The sequence below is a fragment of the Polistes dominula genome, unplaced genomic scaffold (assembly GCF_049000335.1).
Source record: "Polistes dominula isolate Pdom_NZ unplaced genomic scaffold, Pdom_raw_medaka contig_75, whole genome shotgun sequence".
NCBI classification, from domain to species: Eukaryota; Metazoa; Arthropoda; class Insecta; order Hymenoptera; family Vespidae; genus Polistes; species Polistes dominula.
Genome location: NW_028301003.1, coordinates 2,433,420 through 2,458,381, shown reverse-complemented (window position 1 = coordinate 2,458,381; position 24,962 = coordinate 2,433,420). Strand labels below are relative to the sequence as shown.

Genomic DNA, 24,962 nt, shown 5'->3' with positions numbered 1-24,962 from the left:
TAACCTGTAATTATGTTAGATTTTTTTTGGTATAATTGTTACTTTATTGTCATTTCAAAAAAGAACCTTTTGAACTATTTAAAATGTTACTAATAAGCGAATATTTATAAGTGGCTGATATTTTGAACGATCAGAATGCATTTTTCTAATTTTACTAAATAATATTATTTGAATACTCTGTTGATATACGTATTATATATTTTAGGCGGTAACATTAATATTTAAATGTTATATCTTAAAAGAATTATTTTTAAAATTATATATATATTGAATAAATAAAGTTAAAACATTATAAACAATTTGTATATAATTACATAAATTATCTAAATGTTCAAATTAGCCATTTAAATATTTTTAATTAACCCTTAACGCTCCAAGTGTTCTCAGACACCATCACTGGTGTACAGTGTTGTACTTCAAATATATTGTTGAGTTATCGATAAAGGTTGCAAATCAAAAATAATACTATTCAATCATTTACAAGCAATATTGTGTAATATTTAAAATGTAACACTTAAAATCTTGCAAGTTGTGAAGTGCAATGAGAATAAATTGAAGTTGCATGTCGATAACCCCAATCAAAAGTTGAAGTGTTAAGGGTTGATAAGTATTTTGATGTTAAAAAATTAATAAAACTAGTAGACCAATTTAATTTAAATTTTACAGAATATTTAAAAACTTATTCTCTATGAATTAAATAAAATAATTTATGGCACTGTTTGCATTATATTATATATATATATATCACATGTAATCAAAATATCAACAAAATGATAACAAATAATAAAATTAATAATACTGAATGGATATAAAAATTTCTTAATAAATATAAACATTGAGATTAAAGTAATATAAATAATTTAAAAAAAAAAAATATATATATATATATAAATAAAAAAGAAATTAAATATTCTTGATGGTTACATACCCCAAAAAAGAAAATAGTTTTCTCATTAATTATAATAACCGGACCTAAAGAACAAAAATAAAAAATAATAATATACATAATATATAATTATTTATAATAAATGAAATAAAATTCAACTCACCAAGAATTTCGAGAATTTTGAAATACTTTATGTCAGGTATATGTTTCCTTCTTTCAGGCAATTGACGATATTGCATTTTATTATGTACATTTTGCATATTATAGAAAATAATCCATTTGCATGTTGACGTTGATGCCTGAAAAAGACAACATTTCATGAAATATATTTCTGCGATATTTTATTTATCAAAGAAATTTTTTTTTTTTATATATATATATGTATTAATTTTTTTATTTAAAAAGAAAAAAAAATGTATATCATAACTTAACAACACGCTTACGAAAATATCCCATCATCCTTTCATCAAAAAATCCATTCGCTCTCAATCGTCTAATACCAACTTCTCTCGAACTGGTGCAGCACATCCAAGTATTTTTTTTTTCATATAAACTTCTTTCTCATATATATATATATATATTTTTTTTTATATATATAAATAAATCCTTTCTTTCTTCACTTTCTTTCTTTCTTTCTCTCTCACTTCTCTCACCTCTCTTTCGCTCTCTCCCTTCCTTTCGCTCTTTCTCTCTCTCTCGCTCTCTTACTTTCTTTCTTACTTTCTTTCTTTCTTCCTTTCTTTCTCTCTCTCTCTCTCCCTCACCCTTTTTTTTTCTTTCATTTCTTTTGTTTTTTTTTTTTTGTTTTTTTAATGGTACAGCTGGAATCTCAATCGTTAAAAACTCACAAATTTGTAAACAACATGTTGTTTTCAAAAAGGTTTGTTTGTTTGTTTGTTTGTTTTTTTTTTTTTTTAATTAAATAATATTTAAGAGAAACAATAAGGGGAAATTCTACGATAAAAAATCACATTGAGTTTGATTTGTGTAATTCACTTCGGGATCTGTAATGGTCCTAGAAAAATAAAATTTTAGTGAAGGAAATATTTTCATACATATAGGAGAGACAGATCGCAGACAACTTTTTGGTTGATCCACAGTTTTCACCTGTAATTTTTGTGATTATTTCTTTTTTTTTTTCTTTTTTTTCTTTACTTGTTCCTGTTGTTATTATTCTTATTACAAACATTTTATTTTCCTATAAATATTAGAACTTAGATTAATTTAGAAAAGAAGAATTGTTATGTGTGTGTGTCAGTGATTAAAATTTTAGTCACAGTGTCTCATTTGATTCAAAAAAATAAAATCAATTGTAATAAAAGATCAGGATCTTTCTTTACAATTAATTATAATTTTATACAAATGTAATTGTTTGTTTGTTTTTTGTTTTTTTAATACAATGAATGTTAATTACATTTATAAAACATGTTTATTATGCCAACTACTCGACTCAAATTTTAGTCACAGAGTGTCTCATTTGATTCAACAGAAATCAATTGTAATAAAAGATCAGTATCTTTATCTACAATTAATAACAATAATTATATAAATGTAATTTTTTAATACAATTTATGTTAATTAGATTTAGAAAACATGTTTATGATGCCAACTACTCGATTCAAATTGTAGTCACAGAGTGTCTCATTTGATTCAATAGAAATCAATTGTAAAAATAGATCAGTACCTTTAATTACAATTAATAATAATAATTATATACATGTGATTTTTTTTTAATACAATTTATGTTAATCAAATTTAGAAAACATGTTTATGATGCCAACTACTCGACTCAAATTTTAGTCACTGAGTATCTCATTTGATTCAATAGAAATCAATTGTAAAAATAGATCAGTATCTTTCATTACAATTAATAATAATAATTATATACATGTGATTTTTTTTTTAATACAATGAATGTTAATCAAATTTAGAAAACATGTTTATGATGCCAACTACTCGACTCAAATTTTAGTCACTGAGTATCTCATTTGATTCAATAGAAATCAATTGTAATAAAAAATCACACTCAGGATCTTTCTTTACAATTAATAATAATAATTATACAAATGCAAATTTTTAATACAATGTATGTTAATCAAATTTAGAAAACCTGTTTATAAATATGAATTATATTAAGATGCCAACTACTCGACTCAAATTTAAGTCGCAGTGTCTCATTCAATTTAACAAAAATTAATTGTAAAAAAAGGTTAGGATCTTTCTTTATAATTAATAATAATTATATAAATGTAATTGTTTGTTTTTTTAATACAATTGATGTTAATTAAATTCAGAAAATATGTTTATATATATGTATATATATGAATTACTATGATTTGATAATACAAAAAGAGACAACACTTGTCAATGACAATTCTTCTTTTCATTAATTCAATTCAATTCAATTCAAAAACCAATCATACTAATTAGATCAAAAAAATAATATTATGATATAAACACGATGAGAAAAATATATTGTAAAAGTATATATATATGATTAATAATATTCCACATTTATTTGTTGTCGACATATTTAACGAGCAAACTTTGTTTACCATTTGTCTTAATAAATTCAGAATTATTAATAAAAGAATAAAATATAAGATTCATAATGTTTTAAAAAGAAAGATATATATATATATATTTTAAAAAAAATGAATCTTCCTTTTAGTTCTTCACTTGACTTATTTTTTTTTTTCATCTCTTGTGCTCGATATTTACATCGATGTCGATGATACAAAATTTTAAACGTTAAATGAAAAGGATGTATAAAGATGACATTATTATTATTATTATTAATATTATTATTATTATTATTATTAATATTAATATTAATATTATATTATTATTATTACCACATACCCAAAAAAGGAGAAGTATCTTAAGAATTTAATTTCATTTTGAAAACACTTCCACAAAATTTTCTTTTTTTTTTTTTTTGTGGATCAGTAAAGACGGTTTCGGTTTTCTTATTTTTTTTGTTTTGTTTGTTTAAATTTTCTGCACACGATTATAATAAATAACGTACTCTTTGCAACACACACACACTCTCTTTTATTTTCTCTCTCTCTCTCTCTCTCTCTCTCTGTTTTTATCTATCTAGTTATTTATCTATTTCTCTCTCTTTCACAATTGTTTTATCTCATGAAATTATTAACCGGTCTGTACTTTAAATACAATATTATTATTATTATTATTATTATTATTATTATTATTATTATTATTATTATTATTATTATTATTATTTGAAAAGAAATCTTCTCAGTGGCAATTAATGTTCATTTTTATTTAGTTTTCAAACATTTCAGGCATCAAATTATTTAATCCGTTCAATATAAATTCATTCATTTCAAATGAAACAATTTATTTTTGAGCAGACAAAAAGAAAGAATCAACATCAATGCTAAAAATGTTTGAAAATACTTTCTACGAGTAATTATACTTTTTAAAACTCTCTATAACTTTATATTATTATAGTAAACCGTAAATTAATGTCGCTTTCTAACCTTAAATTCAAACTTTTAAACACAAATTACTTTATTTCATTTATTATAATATATTTTATTAATTTAATTAATGTTTGTTTTCTAACCTCAATTAACTTATACTTTTTAAACAAATTTTTCATTTATTAATCAGTAATGTAATTAATTCGTCTTATCAACAAACAATCGGTGTTTTTAATTAAAATATTAAAATATACAAGTGTATAGAAACGACATTAACTTCCGGTTCACCTAATTATATTCATAAATCTGACCACAAATTGTGTTTATCAATTTAACATTTTATCATGAAAACAAAACAAAAACAAACAAATAAATTTAATTTTTATTCGATACAATTAATTAATCGATGATGATGATAGAATAAATTAAATTGTAAATTTCAAATTACAGAGAGTCAATGATTATACATTTTCATATTATTCGAGTAGTGTATTCGATTAATGATCGACAAAAGTTAATCAAATGAGAAACCGTTTACATAATTTATACAAATATTTTTTTCTTCTTCATTAATTAAAAACTAGTTTTGTTTCTTTTACTTTATTTTATTTTATTTTATTTTATTATATTATCTAACAGTAGAATACACCGTTTCGAATTGAACGGTTTTGAAAGTAAATATCAAGAAATTATTATTAAAAAGTTCTCATTTTTTCATCCATTTTTATATATTGTTTACACAGACGTCGCTCAGTCTTCTTATTTTGAACGCAGTTCAATCTCATAAACACACCATAACCCATTTTTTTATATTGATCTTTTCTTTTTTTTTTTTTTTAAGGTATACACAATCATATTATGATTATTATTATTTTTTCTCTCTCTCTCTTTCTTTCTCTCTCTGTCTTTCTTTCTTTCTTTCTTTCTCTCTTCATCATTTATCATTGTCTTTTATTTATTTCAAGTAATAGTTGCCAGTTACGAGATGCTGGAATAATAATTATTGAAATTTTTTTTTGTTTTTAAGTTTAATACTATCTTACACGAAGAAATAAAACAAAAAGATGATAATTCATGAATCGGGTGGGGGGGGGGGGGGGAAAGAAAAAAGATTGCACGAAGTATTTGAAAAAGTTTAGCGTACAAGGGATTTTTTCAACACCATTTTTACCAGGGGTTTGTTGATCGTAACAATTCATTTGAAATATTTATCTTTTGAATACCACAAACACATATTCTTGTCCTTCTTATTTGAGTTTGAGTTACTTTTGACCAACTCTATGAAATAAACAGTTCACAGTTTCTATTTTTGAAAATGAATGACCCATCCATTTTGTGTATCAAACACCCACAATTGTATTTTAGTCATCAATCAAGAAAACTAGTAATTCAAAATGGATGAATATAAACCATCCATTTTGTGAATCAAACACCCACAATTTGACTTCAGTAGTCGGTCAAAAAAACTAGTAATTCAAAATGGATGAATAACTCATCCATTTTGTGTATCAAACACCCACAATGTGTTATTTTAGTCATCAATCAAGAAAACTAGTAATTCAAAATGGATGAATATAAACCATCCATTTTGTGAATCAAACACCCACAATGTTTGACTTCAATCATCAGTCAAGAAAACGAATAATTCAAAATGGCTAAAATAAAGCATAAATACAAAACATACATTTCTTTATTATACCCCGTAAAAATAAGAGTACCAATCATAAAAATTGCTTGTAAACAAATTATTTCTAAAAACTCAATGAAAATAAATCTCTTTCATTGTTAACACAATCAACAAACCCCATACACACATTTTTATATATTCATTATTTCTATCATCGTAATTACTTAAAGAATGAAAATATCAAATGCGGTGTTACAATATTACAATATTCTTTACAGTTTATTTACAAACATCATGAAAAAATGTGCATATCGTATTAGATTTTAATACTTTTCTTTTAAATTTTATTTTTTGTTAACCCTTTGCACTCGAGGCCTTCCATTTTCACTAACTCAACAAACTCGAGACGATTTCAGGCCCAAATTAGGGAAACATTTTTACATGTACATTAAAATCCATTTATAAACAAACAAATGTATATACAAATAATCAAATTTCATCAAATTTGAGAAACATTATACACTGTAATTAATTTTTGTATGATATTTCATAAAACAACTCTCAAAGATGCACCTCAGGTATTTATCAGGACACATATATCACAATAATATGTTACTTCCGGTCTATCTTTAAGTGTATTACGATCAGAATAAACCTTACAGTTCCTTTTCAACCCTTTAAGTATTATCTTAAAAGAAATATCTTCTAATAAGCAGATAGAGTTAACAAAAGACTTGAAATCAGCTATTGGGCGCCGTATCGGCGCCTCTCGAGTTATCACTTAAATCTGCCAGGCGCCGTATCGGCGCCGTTCGAGTACAAAGGATTAATACTCTCAAGGCATGCTTGTTTCTCATTATAATAATCGATCAACTTTTGTTTTATGCTTTCTCGCTAAATATTTGAATTCATTGCACTAGAAACAATTCATCTACGGAATCATCATGCACTTGATAAAATCATAATCATAATAAGATGGGTTTGGGGTGGGGGTGGGGATTGGGGGGGTTAGAAAAGCAACAAAAATATTTCAAACGATAATTAATATAATAATGCCCTAGATAAAGAAATAACTCTATTTCGATGGATTAATATTTGTCACTAATATTAATATTTATAATTTATCTCTCGCTGAATGTGTGTGTTCTCGACAAATCTCACATTATTATTATTATTATTATTATTATTATTAATATTTATTTATTAATATTAATATTATTATTATTATTACTATTATTTATCTAAAAGAAAAAATTATATCTCGTTTAAGCGATATGTAAATGGAAATAAACGAAAAAAAAAAAAAAGAAAAAAAAATAATCAGGCATTATTATTATTATTATTTGTAAAGAGACTAGAAAATTATTCACAAAGATTAATAGTGTGTGTACTTTTTTTTAAGAGTTTTTTTTTTTTCATTCTGCTACAGTCTTCCGTATGTTTAAATATGGCTTATTACAACAGATATATTATTATTATTAATAAAAATCTAATAACTTCGATTAATTACATTCTATTTTAACGTTTTACCAAATTTCACCTATCTATCTATCTATCTATCTCTCTCTCTCTCTCTCTCTCTATCTCTCTCTCTCTCTCTCTATCTCTCTCTCTCTCTTACTTTTACTTTTACTCTTTCGTTCTTTCTCACTCTCTCTTTCTCTCTTTTTATCTCTCTTTCTCTCTCTCTCTCATAATAATTATATATAAAACACTCAACAACATTTCAGCCAAAAAATGAGACATATCAAACACACAAATGACTGTGCATATTCATTCAAATGTATATAATTGCAATGGTATTTTGTTTTTTGTTTTTTTTTTTTATAAAGAACTCGCCGCACACTCATCGTCTCACATTTTTGTTTTTTTTAAATACAACATCCATTTAAAAAAAAAAAATAAAAAAAAAACAATCTTTGTTTGTTCTCTTTTAATCATGTCAAATACACTTAACAATTTCATCATGCCTGCTGGTTTATATAATTATATCATAGAGTTGAAACAACTTTCATTTATTGAACAAAATCATTCATCGCGACATACACACAAACAACATCGATTCGGATAGGAGATTCATTCAACAAATCAATAAAAATATTATAATTATGTGATTTTTGAATTGGAATTATTAAAGTGAAATTTGTAAATAAAATTTTATGTTGGAATCTTTTAAACTTTCTTTAGACACTTAGACACACTGAGTGTTTTTTCTTTTTTTTTTTCTTTTTTCTTTTTTCTTTTTTCTTCGCAAAGCTGCGAAGCTTGGGATAAAGCGAAGATAAGCAATGTGATAGATTTAATATCTTGTATTTGTGATTATATTTAAAAAAAGGGATTAATAGATAGAAGATAACTTTCTTTATCTTATAATCACTGGTGTAGCAAAACAACACCTTGCGTACTCATATTTGAAAAGACTCACACTCCCTCAGCGAGTCATTGGAGAAGTATGAAGACTTAATATTTATATTTGTTTAACAAAAAAGGTTGATATTTTACTACATCAAATGCTTTTTAATTCATCAAATAAATAGCACTCAATGGTATAGCAAAATACAACGCTTTGTGTACTCATATTTGAAGACTCACACTCCCTCAATGACTCATTGGAGAAGTGCAAAGACTTAATATTTGTTCTGCAAAAGGGGTTGATATTTTGCTATATCAAATGCTTTTTAATTCATCAAATAAATAGCACTCAATTGTATAGCAAAATACAACGCTTTGTGTACTCATATTTGAAGACTCACACTCCCTCAATGAGTCATTGGAGAAGTATGAAGACTTAATATTTATATTTGTTTTACAGAAAAGGTTGATATTTTGCTACATCAAATGCTTTTTAATTCATCAAATAAATAGCACTCAATGGCACAGCAAAAAACAACACCTTGCGTACTCATATTTGAAGACTCACACTTCCTCTATGAGTTATTGACGAAGTGTGAAGACTTAATATTAATATTTGTTTGACAAAAGGGATTGATATTTTGCTATATCAAATGCTTTTTAATTCATCAAATAAATAGCACTCAATGGCACAGCAAAAAACAACACCTTGCGTACTCATATTTGAAGACTCACACTTCCTCTATGAGTCATTGACGAAGTGTGAAGACTTAATATTAATATTTGTTTGACAAAAGGGGTTGATGTTTTGCTACATCAAATGTTTTTTAATTCATCAAATAAATAGCACACAACAACAGTGAAAGATGATGTATAAGGATTCATTTATTATTTTTGTTTTTTTTGGGGGGGAGGGGGTCTTTTTTCTTTTTTGACAATGTAATCATAAGATAATTAGCATTCTGAAATATAGCAGATCTAAATTAACTTTAATAAATTGTTACAGTTAGAGGTTATGAAATATAATTGCTTTCTTTCCTTCTTTTTCTTTTTTCTTCCATTTTTTTCTTTGCATCTAAACTTTCTCTTGCGCCATTATCTTTGTTTTCTTTTTTTTTTTTTTGTATGTTAAAGTTATTGACTACAATTGTGAATTGTGAAATTCCATTTTAATGATTTTATTTATTTTTTTTTTCATAATTCTAATCTGAAAATTTAAAAAAAATAAAAAAAAACAAACAAACACTCCGTTAATTGGAAAACCTATCAAGTAGGTAAACTTTTGAAAAAAAAAAAAATATAAAAAACATTGCAGAAAATTGCGAATTATATAAAAATTCTTAAATTTTTATTTGTCTCATTTCAAAATGAAAAACATAACCTCCTATCAAATAAGTAAACTTTTGAAGAAAAATATAAAAAAAACAATCAATACAATGTCTTCGTGTTCCTTTTTTCTTTTTTTTTTTTTTTGGAAAAAAAAAAGGAAAAAAATGTGCAAAGATTTTTGAAGAAAATTGTGAATTATATAAAAATTTCTTGAATTTTTATTCAACTCATTCAAAATTGAAACACAAATATGTCATCTTCTACCGATCCAAATGCTCTTCCTTCATCTTTCACACACAATCAATCAATAATTTTGACACACCACCCTCACACCCAATATAAAATATATATATACTACTAATCATACTCGCACACATTAATAATTGTGTTTTATGTATTTTTGTTTTTGTTTTCTCTTTTTCTTCTTAGTGTGTTGTGCTAAAGATTGAAAAAAAAAATTAATGTAAAAAAAAACCGATGGCATTTTTTCACACGCACTTCTAATCCTGAATTACCAACGTTCATCCTTTTCAAAATCACCCCTAAAGTAAATAGTTTACTATTATTATTATTATTATTATTATTTCTTTAGAAACAGTTATTTTCTAATAGAATTTCTTCTTATTCTTCTTCTTATTATTATTATTATTATTAATATTATTTTTTTTTTCTTTGCAATTCTGGACGATCTCTATTTTTGAGAAGAAACAAAAAAAAAAAGAAAAAAAAAGAGGAAAAAATATAAATAAATAAAAAAAAAAGAAAAAAAAATACTACAAGTAAAACGAACATTTTTCTTTTCTAACCGTAAATATTTTTTTGTCTACTGTAAATTTTGTTGCTTTGTGTCAAATATTTTAAGGATCATATTACACATTGTTGTTGTTTATTTTTTTTTTTTTTAATATCGTATTTGATCAATGCAAGTTAACAATTATGCTCAAATATGTCGTATATATATATATTTGTGTGTGTTTGTGTATGTGTAATTAATGAAAATATTGAATGACAACAATACCCAAAAAAAGGAAGTTATACCTTTCCGTTTGTATATATATGTATGTATGTATGTATGTATGTATGTATGTATGTATGTATATGTGTAAGTATATACGAGTAATAACGCACAACACAACAACACATATAAACCCGATGAAGATTCACGAACGCACCTTTTTTTTTTTTTTTTTTTTTTTTTAAATCTTGTACGATAATTAATAAAAAATATATGTGTGTAATTGGATAAGAATGATTATTTTTTGTTAGGTTAACTTTTTTTTTCTTTCTTTCTTTTCTTGTTTTTGTTTTTGTTTTTGTTCAACACGACGGTGGTGTCACATATAAAATTATGACAAAAATGACATTTAAATCTAATATGCTGTGGTGTAATTAGAATAAGTAGTAGATAGTAGTATCTTTTTTTCAAAGCATCTCGATAAGATTTTTTTAATGGTTTTTTTTTTATTATTATTATTATTATTATTATTATTAATGTAATTTATAAATCGATGGAACTTAATGGTAGTTTAATATAAATTAAATTAAATTGAAAAAAGAAAACTCGCGTTTAACGTGTTTGGCGGTGACCCGCCATTTAATTTTTTATATTTGTCTCTCTCTCTCTCTCTCTCTCTCTCTCCCCCTCTCTCTCTGTGTCTTACTACACTGATCAAATTAGAAAATAATATACAATGTATCAAAAAAAAAAATAAATAAATAAATGAACAAATCAATTAATCCTTACAAGAAAAAAAAAGTTGTTTTAAATAATAATAATAATAATTCATCGACGCGAGGATTGAACTTACTATTTCACATAAATCATTAGGTTATGTTATATATATATATATATAACATATATAATCACTCAATGATGAACTAGTGTGTTATACATCAGTAAGTTAAAATATAATGAATAATTATTAAGTTCCACTAACTTATTTCATATTATCATTGCCTTTTTTTTCTTTTTCTTATTTTTTTCTTTTTATTATACATTTAAACATTCTGCATCGATCATTTACGTTAACCTCAGGACACATATATACGTTAATAAACACTACATAATCTCATATATCTCTCGTTTACAAAAGTTTTCTTATATTTTTTGTTTTTTTTTTATGTTTCACAATCATCTAGAATTTTTCCTCAATCAATGCACTTATTCTTTTTTTTTTCTTTTTCTCTCATGTTTAACTCTCGACTCATTTGAAATTCACACGCGTAAAGAAGACCACACATATTATTTTTGTTTGCACGTTTAAAAATGATCAAAGCTTATCCGTAAGAGATACATGCAGGCCGTATCATTCGTGAAAGCTATTGTGCTAATTTTTGAAGCTGGAAAAAGAGTGAAAGGGTCATAATATATATATATATATATATATACACATATATGTAGTATAATAATGTATATATGTATATATATAGTTGTTTGAGAAATAATGACGTGCAATGATTAGAAACTATCATACGACTCGCTCTAATATAAACTGACCACATATTACACGTCCTCACGATCATACAAATAAAGTCACCTCTTTATCTTCCTTTCTTTCATTTTGTTTGTTTGTCATTTGAGAAATGTCACTGAAAGCTTTGGTTCTTTTTGTAAATCGTTTGCTTTGTACCCTTAACTTCCTGACCTTTACTGTTCTTTAACGTTAGTACTTCGGGACTAAAGGAACGGACCCTCCTTTTACGAGTAGACTCGGAGTCCCGACCAAGTTTACTCGTATTTGAGAAATGTATTTGACTTTTGATCACGTTGACCCGGATGATTTTGCCAAGCACCCTGGGAAGCATTAGGATTATTTGGACCAGGACCTCCAGTACCAGGATTACCTGTATTACCGTCACCCCCACCTTGATTCATCCAACTAAGAAACCCAGAGTTGCCGCTATTACCGATACTGTTATTGCCTGAAGGCGGTTGACCTGGGGGCCCTGGTTGATTTGAATATCCTTGATCGTTTCCCTGATTCTGAAGATTACCGATAAGTCCCCAAGATGCTTGATTTAATGCGGCAGCTACTAATGCAGGATTAACCGGTAACGCGGATAAATTTAATCCACCCATTGCGAGAGGGTTTGATAAACCACCACCACCACCTCCGCCATTGTTTTGACCGGTTATACCCAACGCTTGGAGATTAGGCATATCCAAATTACCTCGGTTGCCTGGATTATTCCAACCGTTTGGGCCCATGTTATTTCCCGAATGACCCATATACCTGTTTCCCTGATAATTTCCCTGGACATTGTTCTCTACCGGTCCAGGTGCTCCCCTACCCCGTACATTTGAATTAACTTGATTGTTAAAATTTTTATTAATCCCGTCTGACTTTGGCGCTGCATTAGAAACATGAACGGAAACTCCTTTTATAATGTGGTCTTCTCCACAGAGAGATTGTGCTACTTCTGGGTCTAAGAAAGTCACAAAAGAAAATGCGCGGAAAGGTTTTGGGATGAACACGTCCGTAACTTCACCGAATTTGGAGAAATAGTCGCGTAGATCGTCTGCAGTAAGGTCTTCTGTACAGCGTCCCACGAATACCTTGCAGGGTACTTGCTGAATCATTCCCTCCTACGCACAAACGCACAATCAGTCAATCATATACAACATATTCACATTTTTATCCACTAAAACTTACGTACGGTGCACATTATTCGCATTCAAACTATTATTCAAACACATACTAAGTGGACCAGATAGTAATGTCGCTTTCTAACCTCAAATTCAAACAACTTTTTAATAAAAAAAAAATTTCATTTATTAATCAAATATTATATTAATTAATCAAGTTATCAATAATGTTTTGTTCATCTGCTATGCAAATTTTATAATGGTGTGGATTGTTTTTAATTAAAATATGAAAATATAAAAATGACATTACTGTCTGATCCCCCTAATATTATTTATTGTTATTATTATTTGTTATTTGAAATCAATTTATGGTTTTTGGTATTCTTTATGATTTTCTATTATTTTGTTTTTGGTTTTTTAACGTTTCATCAAACCTAACCTCTTATTTTTTTTGTCAATGTTACAATTCAATTTCTTACATATAGAATATTATTGTAGTTATTAATGAATTTATTTTGTAAAAAATATATTTTGATATATCGATTAATCTGCACCAACGACAAGTTTTGTATAAATTTTACAACAGATATTTTTTTTGTTTTGTTTTTTTTTTTTTTTTTTAACTCATTTTAAAAATTCAAAAAAGTATTTTGTTCTTACTGCCATTCTCAATTGATTTTTTTTTCTTTTTTTTTTTTTTTTTACATTTAAATATCCCTGCATTAATTTAATTCTTTTTTTACTATTCTTTTCTTTTCTTTTCTTTTCTCTTTTTCTCTATTAACTTCAGATACTATTTAGATTTAACCTTGTAAATAATTATAATTATTCATGCATAAAATTTTGTACACAAATATTATTTTGTTTTTTTTTTTTGTGTTGTTTATGTATAGAATTTTTTTTGTCTCTTTTTTTTTTCTTTTCTTTTTTTTTTTTTTTTTTTTACTAATTTTTTTTGTTTTTTGAAATGTAAAATGTTGAATCTCATGCTATGTTACATTAATAATCTTAATTACGAATCATATATATATATATATATATATATATATATAAATGTATATATATATGACAAAAATAAAAAATATTATTGTTGAGAGATGACTGAAAGCATTTAAAAAACTAGTCTCGTTAAAAAATATTCCTAACTTTTTTCTTTTTCTTTCTTTCTTTTTTTTTTTTTTCTTTACTCTTTACTTTAATTTTGTTTTTTTTTCTTTTATCAAAGATCATAGGATCAATGAGAATATATTTTTTGCATATAAAACTTTCATTCATTTATAAAACTGTTCTTTTCAATTTTTCAATTTTATATCAACATAAAAAATTCATTTCAATTTAATCTTTCATTCAAACTATTGCAGATTTACAAATCAAAAATAAATAAAAATTAAATATACATTTAGAAATATTAACAATATGTATATAGTGTACACATCGTATTTCAGAACAATAATCGAAGAGTAAGCAAGATATTTACATCGTTCAAAAAAAAAAAAAAAAGAAACAATAATAATTAAAAAAAAAAAGAAAAAAAAAGAGCACATTAAATTTCATGCCAATGATAATAATAACAATCGAAAAAACATAAATAATATTCATATTAATATAAAATAAGCAAATATATATATATATTTAGGGTGGGTCAAAAAAAATGACTTTTTTTTTTTTTCCAAGTGCCACAGAAAAATGGGTTGCTAGACACCTTAAAAAAAATTCTCACCAAATATGAGCTCTTAATTTTAATAGGAAGATCCTCCGCATCGCAGTTTTTTCTTTTTTTTTTCAGTCTAATAGATTAAAATTCATACCTCATTATTTATTGATTGTACAGAAAAATGTTCTAGACGAATTTTGTAGGAAATTTAATGCTCTACAAAAAAGGTATCTTATATTTTTTCCGTAAACCTCACCATTTGAATGATACTCTGTAGATTTAAATTTGATGATTTTTAGACAAATTCCATTTTTGTTTATGAATTTTATAACTCGACAATAAATGACTATTAAAAAGTGAACAATAAAAATTTTTGTAGCAAATTAACTGCTCTACAAAAATGGTGTCTTATGTTTTGGCGATTAAATTAAACGTTCAAAAGATATTCATCATCAAACTTTCATGTGTACTGATTTTTGTCTCTGAATATTTTTTTTCTTTTGAGAAAAAATAAAAAACTGCGATGCGAAGGATCTTCCTATTAAAATTAAGAGCTCATAATTGGTGAGAATTTTTTTAAAGTGTCTAGCAACCCATTTTTCCTTGTCACTTGTAAAAAAAAAAATAATTGAATTTTTTGACCCACCCTAATATACATATTATTAACCCTTTGCACTCGAAACCCTTTTCGTTAACCCAGCAAACTCGAAACGATTTCATGCCCAAATTAGGGAAACATTTTTACATGAACTTCAAAATCCATTTATAAACAAACAAATGTATATACAAATAATCAAATTTCACCAAATTTATTTATTTATATATCAAATTTGAGAAATATTATACACTATCATTAATTTTTGTATGATATTTCATAAAACAATTCCCAAAGATGCACCCCTGGTGTTTGTCAGGACACATATATCACAATAATATGTTACTTCCGGTCTACCCTCAGGTGTATTACGATTAGAACAAATCTTACAATACCTTGTCAACCCTTTAAGTATTATCTTAAAAGAAATATTTTCTAATAAGCAGATAGAGTTAACGAAAGACTTGAAATTAACCGCTGGGCGCCGTATCGGCGCCTTTCGAGTTGTCACACTTAAATCAGCCGGGCGCCGTATTGGCGCCACTCGAGTGCAAAGGGTTAATATATATGACATTGCTGGAGATAAAAATATTCAAAATTGAACCATAATAACATCGAAGAATAACATTGTGTTGTGTAATTTAGTTTCGGTTTATAATAATTGTCACTCTTATTATATAATTATAATATTATCGGTATATATATATATATATATATATATATATATATATATATATATCATTCTTCACGTAAAAGAGAGAAAAAAAAGAGAGAGAGAGAACATGAGAGAGTAAGAGAGAGAGAGAGAGAGAGAGAAAAAAATAAAAAAGAAATATAATTGAATTTACTTATTTAATTGTAAATTAATTATTATGTATATATTCCCATTGAACCATGACTTAATTGTATTTACGGTTTATTAACAAAACTCATCAGTATCTTGACATATCCGAAACGTGATGATCCCTCGATGGTCGGTGCTTATAATAACGGTCGTAGTAATTTTCTTTAGTTGGATATCTTGCGGTATCTGCAAATCTGCCATCCACTTCTCTGCCATCGACGGGATATCTGCTATCAACTTCTCTGTTCTCGATAGGATATCTGCTGTCAGATTCTCTACCATCGACAGTATACCTTCTGTCAATGTCACGTTGATTATCAACGGTATATCTACAATCGGTTTCTCGATTTTCAGGAACACTTCTACTTTCTCCATGTCTTACTTCTGAATAACGTAAATCCGATGATGGTGGATATCTACAATCACCAGAAACATATCTACCATCTGAATCGTAATAACTTCTATCATATCCATAATTGTATCTGCCTTTCTCGGCATAATCTGAAGTTTCCATGATTGCATAAGTTGCACGACCTTCATAATTAGGATATCTAGAATATTCAGCATCTGAGGGATATGTTGAATTAGGTGTAGTTGCATGGGGTACCATATAATTTCTATTATCGTATCCTTGATCCTCGTAACTTGAATAATTAGCTTTTTCATATGCGTTATTATAACTTTGTCCTTCATATTTATATTTACTATCATCGTAGGGATAATTAGGTGGGTATGAGGGATAATGCGTTGTTTTATAATCATATTCTGAATCATATCTCGGCATACTTGCTGTATCTGATGAATTCACATTCACGTATGTTTTAGCCACAGGTATCCGTCGACTACTTGGCGTATGAACCGGAATAGGTCGGTAGCATTCATTGTGTTTGCTCGTATCATACTGACGAGCCATCATTAATCCATCAATATTCTGCAACCAGACACACCAGCCCACGACAATAACATACTATTTTATCTGTTAATTTTGACACACACACATACGCACTCTCATCATACTCTATCTATCTATCGCAGCAGCAACTTTTGAAAAAACGTTGTGTTGAATATTTTTTTTTGTTTTCTTTTATAATTCATTCCACATACTTTTTATTTATTTATTTATTATTATTATTATTTTTTTTTTTTAATATAATGTATGACTCAGTTTTATAATAACATTCTATCAAACAAAGTAATTGCACACTATCAATCTCACAATGATTTCGGATATCACGAAACAATTTATTATATTTGAACGAGTATTTATGGTTGTTGGTTACATCTCCGAATATTTATAATAATTCTCATGATGAATATTATTACATTAAAATTATAATTAAATGTCGCTCTATTTTATACGAACTTGTTTTATTAATATATTTTTTCTATTCTTTTGATGAGCTCTTTAAAATGCTCTTCCACTATTAGTTTTTTTTTTTTTTTTTTTTTTTTTGAAATCATACTACAGAAATTATTATTTTTTTTTTTTGTAAAAAATTATATAATACACGAAACGAACACCCCAAACGCATATATATATATATATATTTTTTTATTGTTTGCAGACTAACAAAATAAATTTACTGTATTTTTTATTCTTTTAAATTATTATTATAATAATAATAATTATTAATATATTGTCGTTAAAATAAAATAATAATCATACTATTATGAAGAGAAAGTTAACCGATAAAATGAAATAAATAAATAATTGAAATAGATTATTAGAGGATATTAGAAGAAATACTATAAATCTTGTACATAAATATGTGGATAAAAAATGTTTCTTCTTTTTCACTCATGCACACTGTCACACCAACAGAGATGTCATACTCATTACAATATTACTCGTACTTCAAAAAAAAAAAAAAGTCATACATTTTAAACGCCCATGCAAACAAGTTTTATATCGTATCATTTTTAATAATCTCATCATCTTTCAGCTTTTAACACACTTTACATACTATTGTTTTTTTGTGTTTTTTTTTTTTTTTTTTTATTCAAAATCTTTCTTTTATTTTTTTTTTTTGTTGAAAATGTTTTGATGCACTCATTGATAATATTCTCTTTTTAAACGGTAGAATTTCATTCTTAAAAAAATAAAAAAAAAAATAAATAAAAAAAAACAAACACTATTAATGCAACTATTAATTCTAAATAATTATTAATTAAACTAAGAGAATCAATAAAAACCTATTAAATCTCTTTCTAACTGTGACGAATTTTATCCTTTAAAAAAAAATAAAATAAAATTAAAAAAAAAAAAAATATTAAAAAAAAAAAAAAAAAAACAATAATGTAACTATTTCTAATTCTAATAATTTTTAATTTCTAATAATTCAAATAACTTTCTAATTCTAAATAATTATTGTGATTATACTAAAAATTAATAAAACTATTTATTCTCTCTTAAACGGTGGAATTTTATTTAAAAAAAATAAAAATAAAAAAAAAATAAAAAAAAATTTTATATAACTATTAATTTTAAATAATTCTTATATTATACTAAAAATTAATAAAACTATTATAATTCTCTTTCAAACTAACGAGTTTTATTCTTAAAAAAAAAAAAAAATTAAAAAAATAAAAAAAAAAATAAAAATTATTAATATAACTATTAATTTTAAATAATTATCAATTATACTAAAAATTAATAAAACTATTATAATTCTCTTCCAAACTAACGAGTTTTATTCTTAAAAAAAAAAAAATTAAAAAAATAAAAAAAAATAAAAATAAAAATTATTAACATAACTACTAATTATAAATAATTATTAATTATACTAAAAATTAATAAAACTATTATAATTCTCTTTCAAACTAACAAGTTTAATTCTTTAAAAAATTAAAAAAATAAAAAAATAAAAAAAAAATTATTAACATAACTACTAATTATAAATAATTATTAATTATACTAAAAATTAATAAAACTATTATAATTCTCTTTCAAACTAACAAGTTTTATCTTTTTTCTGTTTTTTAAAAAATTAAAAAAAAAATACCTGGATTAAAAAAAAAATCCTAACCTAAAACTAAATAAAAGTTTCTTAAAAAGAGAACAAAAAAAAAAAAAGAAAAAGAATAACTATTACTATCTAATAATATACAAATATTTAATGTTTAATCGATATAAATAAACCGATATGATCCGGAAATGAATGCATATAATTAAAAAAAAAAACAAAACCATACATCCAAGGTTTAAAAAAAAAAAAAAAAAAAAAACATGAACAACTTCTGTTTGATCTCAAAAACATTCCCTAATAAATATTTTCACGCTATCATTTCAATTTTTTTTTTTTTTTTTTTTTTTATTAATTTCTTTTCTTTTAATTAAATTGGTGTCAAAAGCATACTTCAATATTGTATTATTATTTTCATATACAAATAAAAACAAACGAATATCCCATAAAAATTCTTCAACATGATCTATCTATCTATCTTTCTTTCGCTCTCTCTTCCTCTCCCTCCCTCTCTCTCTTCCTCTCTTTCTCTGTCTTCCTTTCTCTCTCTCTCTCTCTCTCTCTCTTTACTCGCTCGGCTAAAAACATTCATCAGTTTCACAATATACACATCCAACACACACTTGTACAACAAAAAATCATACATTACGCATTTACTCATTATAAAATTAGCAGCTCCTCATAGAGAAACATCAAACTAAATTTTCACATGTGTTCATCACTGAAAAAGAGAAAGAAAAAAAAAAAAAAAAAAAAGACATGCAGCTGGTAAAAAAAAAAAAAAAAAATAAATAAAATAATCGATGATATTCGTGTAAACGTCATTCTCCTCACTCTCGACGAATAATTCATTCATATTAAATAATATTTTATAAACACATATTTACTTCTTTGCAATATAGTGAGAGAGTATAAACTGCAAAAGAAAAAAAAAAAGATTTTTTTTAAAGATTTGGTAGTTTGTATATTTGTTTTTCTAATATTGCTGCGTACCCAACGAATCATCATCATCATCATCATCAACCAACGAGTATCTCTCTCTCACACACACACACACACCACCCACCACATATGAATAAAGTTTCACGCATTCATCTATTTGCACCATATATATATATGTATATCAAGTGTGTGTATAATTTTTTTTTTTTTTTTTTTAATATACACACGTTTTATAGTGTATATATATATATTGTATTATTATACACATAAGAATAAGACACACAGAGATATATATGTGTATATATACGTGTATTATTATTAACGTTGTGTGTTGTTAATACACGAATACACACACACACATATTATATAAATATATATATTATCATTGAAATATATACGTGCATACGTATACACATATCTGTATATTTGTGTATTTTTTTTTTTTTTTTTTTTATACAAATATACGTATACGTAAGACATAACCTCGTTCGAGTACTACTAAAGTAAATTGTGCCTCTGTAAGTTTGGTTTTTTTTTTTTTTTTTTTATCTTTTCCGACGTTCATTCCTTTTTCTTTTTTTTTATTTTATTATTTTGCAGCGATTTACTTGTACATAGTCTTATACCTGTACATATATATACATATATATATACATATGTATATATAATATAAAGATAAAGATATATTAGTATAAAAATGAATATTTTTATCAAAACAAAACAAAAATGGGGAATAAATAATAAACTAGAAATATTTCCCTAGATTTGGTGAAATCGTCTTTAGAATTTATAAAATATCGCATTGCATTTATTTCAAATGCATGCGTTTAAAATTACATATGTTAAAAGTATTATTGAAATATTACATATACAAAAAGTATATATTTATACATACATATATATATATATAAATAATAATTAATATTAAAATGAAATAAAACAAAGTATATATATATATATATATTAATAATAATAATATATGTACAGGGCTAAGTAAACATTTGTATAAATTATTTATTTATCTATATATGGGCACTTACAGCTTTTACGGCAGTTTATATTGAAATAATATTGAATAATGACTAATATTTAATAAAAATGTTAAGAATAAATAGAATAATAATAAGAATAAGTGTTATTAAACTTTTATTATTGTTCTTACCTTACTATTGGGAACCTTGACATCGCACCACCTTCCATCAATCATGTGTCGTTGAGCAAGACATCTTAACTGCGATTCATAACTCGCAAATCGTATAAATCCAAATCCTTTGCTTTGACCAGATTTAGCATCCTTCTTAACCTAACACGCAATGGATTAATTAATTATTTTTGTTATACCAATATAAAAAGTGACACCGACATACATAATGACACCGATATAAAAAATGACACTGACACACAAAATGATACTGATATAAGAAAAAATTGTAAATGTTTTTTAAATTAAAATAAATAATTATTATTTACAAAATAAAGAAAATAAAATAATAATAATTAATATATTAAATATTATGATAGTTCCTAATAAGTTAGCATAACATTTTGTGTCGAAGATCACATTGGTCGGTGTCGACAGCAGTCGACAAATCATAGTCAATTAAATCAAAAGCTTAATGAATGAAACTTTTATCTTTTCTAATTATTTAAATTAATTAAATATATGAATTTAATAAACAATTGTTATTATATATATATATATATGTAACTTACTTGTGCCATTAGAACTTCACCAAATGCTTCAAAGTATTCCCTCAAGTTCTGCTCGGTTGTTTTCCATGGTAAGCCCAAGACGATCAAGTCTGTACAACGTAACTTTGTTTCCATTCTCTTTGTCTTAGCTGTGGAATTTTCCAAATGGTCATCAGATTTACGCTTATTTTCTGAAAAGATGTCACAAACATTTACTTCTATAGGTTAGTTTTCTATCGCTATGCTTTGTTAACAATCTCTCTCATAGACCAGTGTTAACCAAACTGTTGAATAGTACAGTCTAGGTTTCAAGTGGCCAAGGACGATATACAGTTGCATGATCAAGAAGCTAAAAAAGCTAAGAAAAATTTATTATAACACCAAGAATAATAATAACTAATCAATAATGTTATATATTATACCTGGTTATATGATTAAATATTATTTAAAAAAAAAAAAAGATAAATGTATTAATGCAATTGTTTGTTAGTTTTAATGAAACAGGATGTTTTTTTTAAGCTGATATTTTTATTCTTTCTTTTTTTTTTATTTTTATTGTAGTTTGGAAAACACTGGTACGAATGTTCTTTAATCTTTTCTGTACCAGAATTCTATTATGTTATTCAATATTCAACTTTAAAACATGGCGATTTTTTAAAAACAAAATTAATGAATTTTATTTTTATAACAATTGATAGAAAATCGAAATTGTTATCATAGTTAAATATATTATCTTTATATTATTATGATTCTCATTTATCTAGATAATAGCTAACAGTTATCATTTAGATATTATAATAAAAACTGAAAGCATGATAAACATAACCTTTTATTACATATTTCAAAATTTCATTTTTAATGATACATTAAATATACATTAAGTTTATTCTTCCGGAAATAAAAATAGATAAATTACATAAAAGAAAACTTTCCCTTCAAGATAACTAATAATCACGCGTTAGAATCATAAATTATTTAAACAATTAAACATTATTATAGTATTTGATTTTACAAAAGAAAAACAATTAATCTAAACGTAAAGAAGAAAGTTAAAAATGAAAATCTCTCTTTAAAAACAAAAAATAAAATTAATTTTTAAATAGATAATACGTAAGATTACAAAGATAATTTAAAAAAAAATAAATAAATAAAAAATAATAGATAAATCGTAAAGTAAAAAATTAATACGAATATGTACGATTATATACGAGTATGTACGGATATATACGAATGTATACGACTTATACGAGTATATACGAATATGTACGAATATATACGAATATATACGAAAATATACGTGAAAGTATATATAACAAATAAATATATTCAAAAGAAATATTAATTCTCAGAATAGATAAGATAATTGACAAAATATGTATCTATACAAATTCAATATATATATATATATATATATATATATATATATATATATATATATATATATATATATATATCTATATACATACATATTGAAAAAGAAAACGAAGAAGTAGTAGAATAGTAGAAAATTGATTAGAAATGTAAGGAAGGTCATGTATTGGTCGAAATGTGGCAAATCGAGAAAAGAAAATAAAAGATAAAAAAAGGATAAAATATCTTTAGCTTTTATATTTGAAAAAATTCAGTTCATCTACGGTTATACGATACGATATATACGCCATCACCGCCAAACGGTATAGGGGTGGGGGGAAGAAGCATCGCGTATCTTAAAACCACCTCTAACGCCACAGACACACACGTACTTCATACATACATCATACCTATATATACGCAGTCGTACTATACATCATACATCCATTATCCATACATACATACATATAGATAGAGTTTACTGATGTGATACACACCTTTAGGAAATACACAGAAATAGACCGCCTTGCCCCAACCATTTTCAGGTGGATGAAGTCGGCCCTCAACGAGTCGTACACCACGCATCGTCCGGGATTCTGGATTGCGATATTTAAGGCCACACGTCCCGGGAAATTGAGCAGACAGGGTGGTCAATAAAAGCGTGCTATCGTCTTCGGTAGGCAACTCTATCGGTTCTTCTCCCTCATCTTCAGCAACTTGGATGTAGGACGTCATATTTGTTTCTTTTTTTTCTTACTTTCTTTCTTAAAACACACTCACCGCCTATTTTTTATTTAATTATATTTTTTTTATTCTATTTGCTTGCTTGCTTGCTCGATAGCTTGCTTGCTTGCGTCTTAGTCGTTGCAGTCGTCGTCTTCGTCGTCTTCGTCGTCGTCGTCTTTTTCCTCTTTTTGTTACTGTTATTATATTATTGTTATTATTACTATTATTATTATTATTATTATTAGCGTTATACCGTTATCGTTATTAATGTTACTTTACTGTTACTTTACTCTTGTTGTTATTAATTATTATTATTATTATTATTATTATTATATTTATTTATTTTTCGCTCTTTTTTTCTCTCTATTCTTCCAAAAAGCAGGGTAAAAAAACTCGTACAACACAACAAACACACACGTTCATCCGATTCGCAGTCAATCACGCAACACCGCACCTCTTTCTCTCAACTACGATCATCGTTTTCCTCTCTTCTGTCCCCACCACTTCGACAACCAACATTTCCCACTATACCTCGCTTTATTGCTTTATTCTCTCATTGGTTGAACAACATTTCGAGTTTAAACATTCCAATGCGACGCCTCTTCTTATTGGCTAATGCACTATCGATGATATATCGAATTATTTACGTACACTATAGAGCCTATAGGAGGGACGCGCCATGTACATTGCTGGGGGACAGGAACTGGTGTAGTCACGTGATTGCGCGCGAAATATTCAAACATTGAAATAATTATGAAATAATGAATTGCATCAAATACAGAAAAAAAAATGAACTGTATTAAATGATAATTAAAAATTTATATTAAAATAGAATAGGTTACACAAAAAAATTATTATAAATTCAATAAGAAAGATTCAGTTAAGTTTGATTTGATAAAAGGCAATTAGTATGTAAACAAACGATAAGTTATTGATTAGGTTTGTACATTTATACTTGTAATTATTA

General features: G+C 25.6%; 1 protein-coding gene across 3 annotated transcripts; it reads right to left on the bottom strand.

The window, feature by feature from the left end:
* Positions 1–1,767: 1,767 nt before the first annotated feature.
* On the bottom strand, positions 1,768–24,451 carry TBPH (TAR DNA-binding protein-43 homolog). 3 transcript variants are annotated; one of them, XM_015322685.2, is made up of 4 exons: positions 23,767–24,444; positions 21,941–22,068; positions 21,390–21,530; positions 1,768–13,229 (listed from the first exon to the last, which is right to left on the bottom strand). In XM_015322685.2, exons 1-4 carry the CDS (start codon positions 24,002–24,004, stop codon positions 12,372–12,374), a joined length of 1,365 nt encoding a protein of 454 aa, XP_015178171.1. In that variant the 5' UTR covers positions 24,005–24,444; the 3' UTR covers positions 1,768–12,371. The 3 variants fall into 3 exon arrangements, with proteins under 3 accessions (XP_015178171.1, XP_015178169.1, XP_015178170.1); XM_015322683.2 differs by having other exon boundaries at positions 21,941–22,110; positions 23,767–24,440; XM_015322684.2 differs by lacking the exon at positions 1,768–13,229 and adding an exon at positions 16,407–17,253 and having other exon boundaries at positions 21,941–22,110; positions 23,767–24,451.
* Between the last annotated feature and the right edge of the window lie 511 nt (positions 24,452–24,962).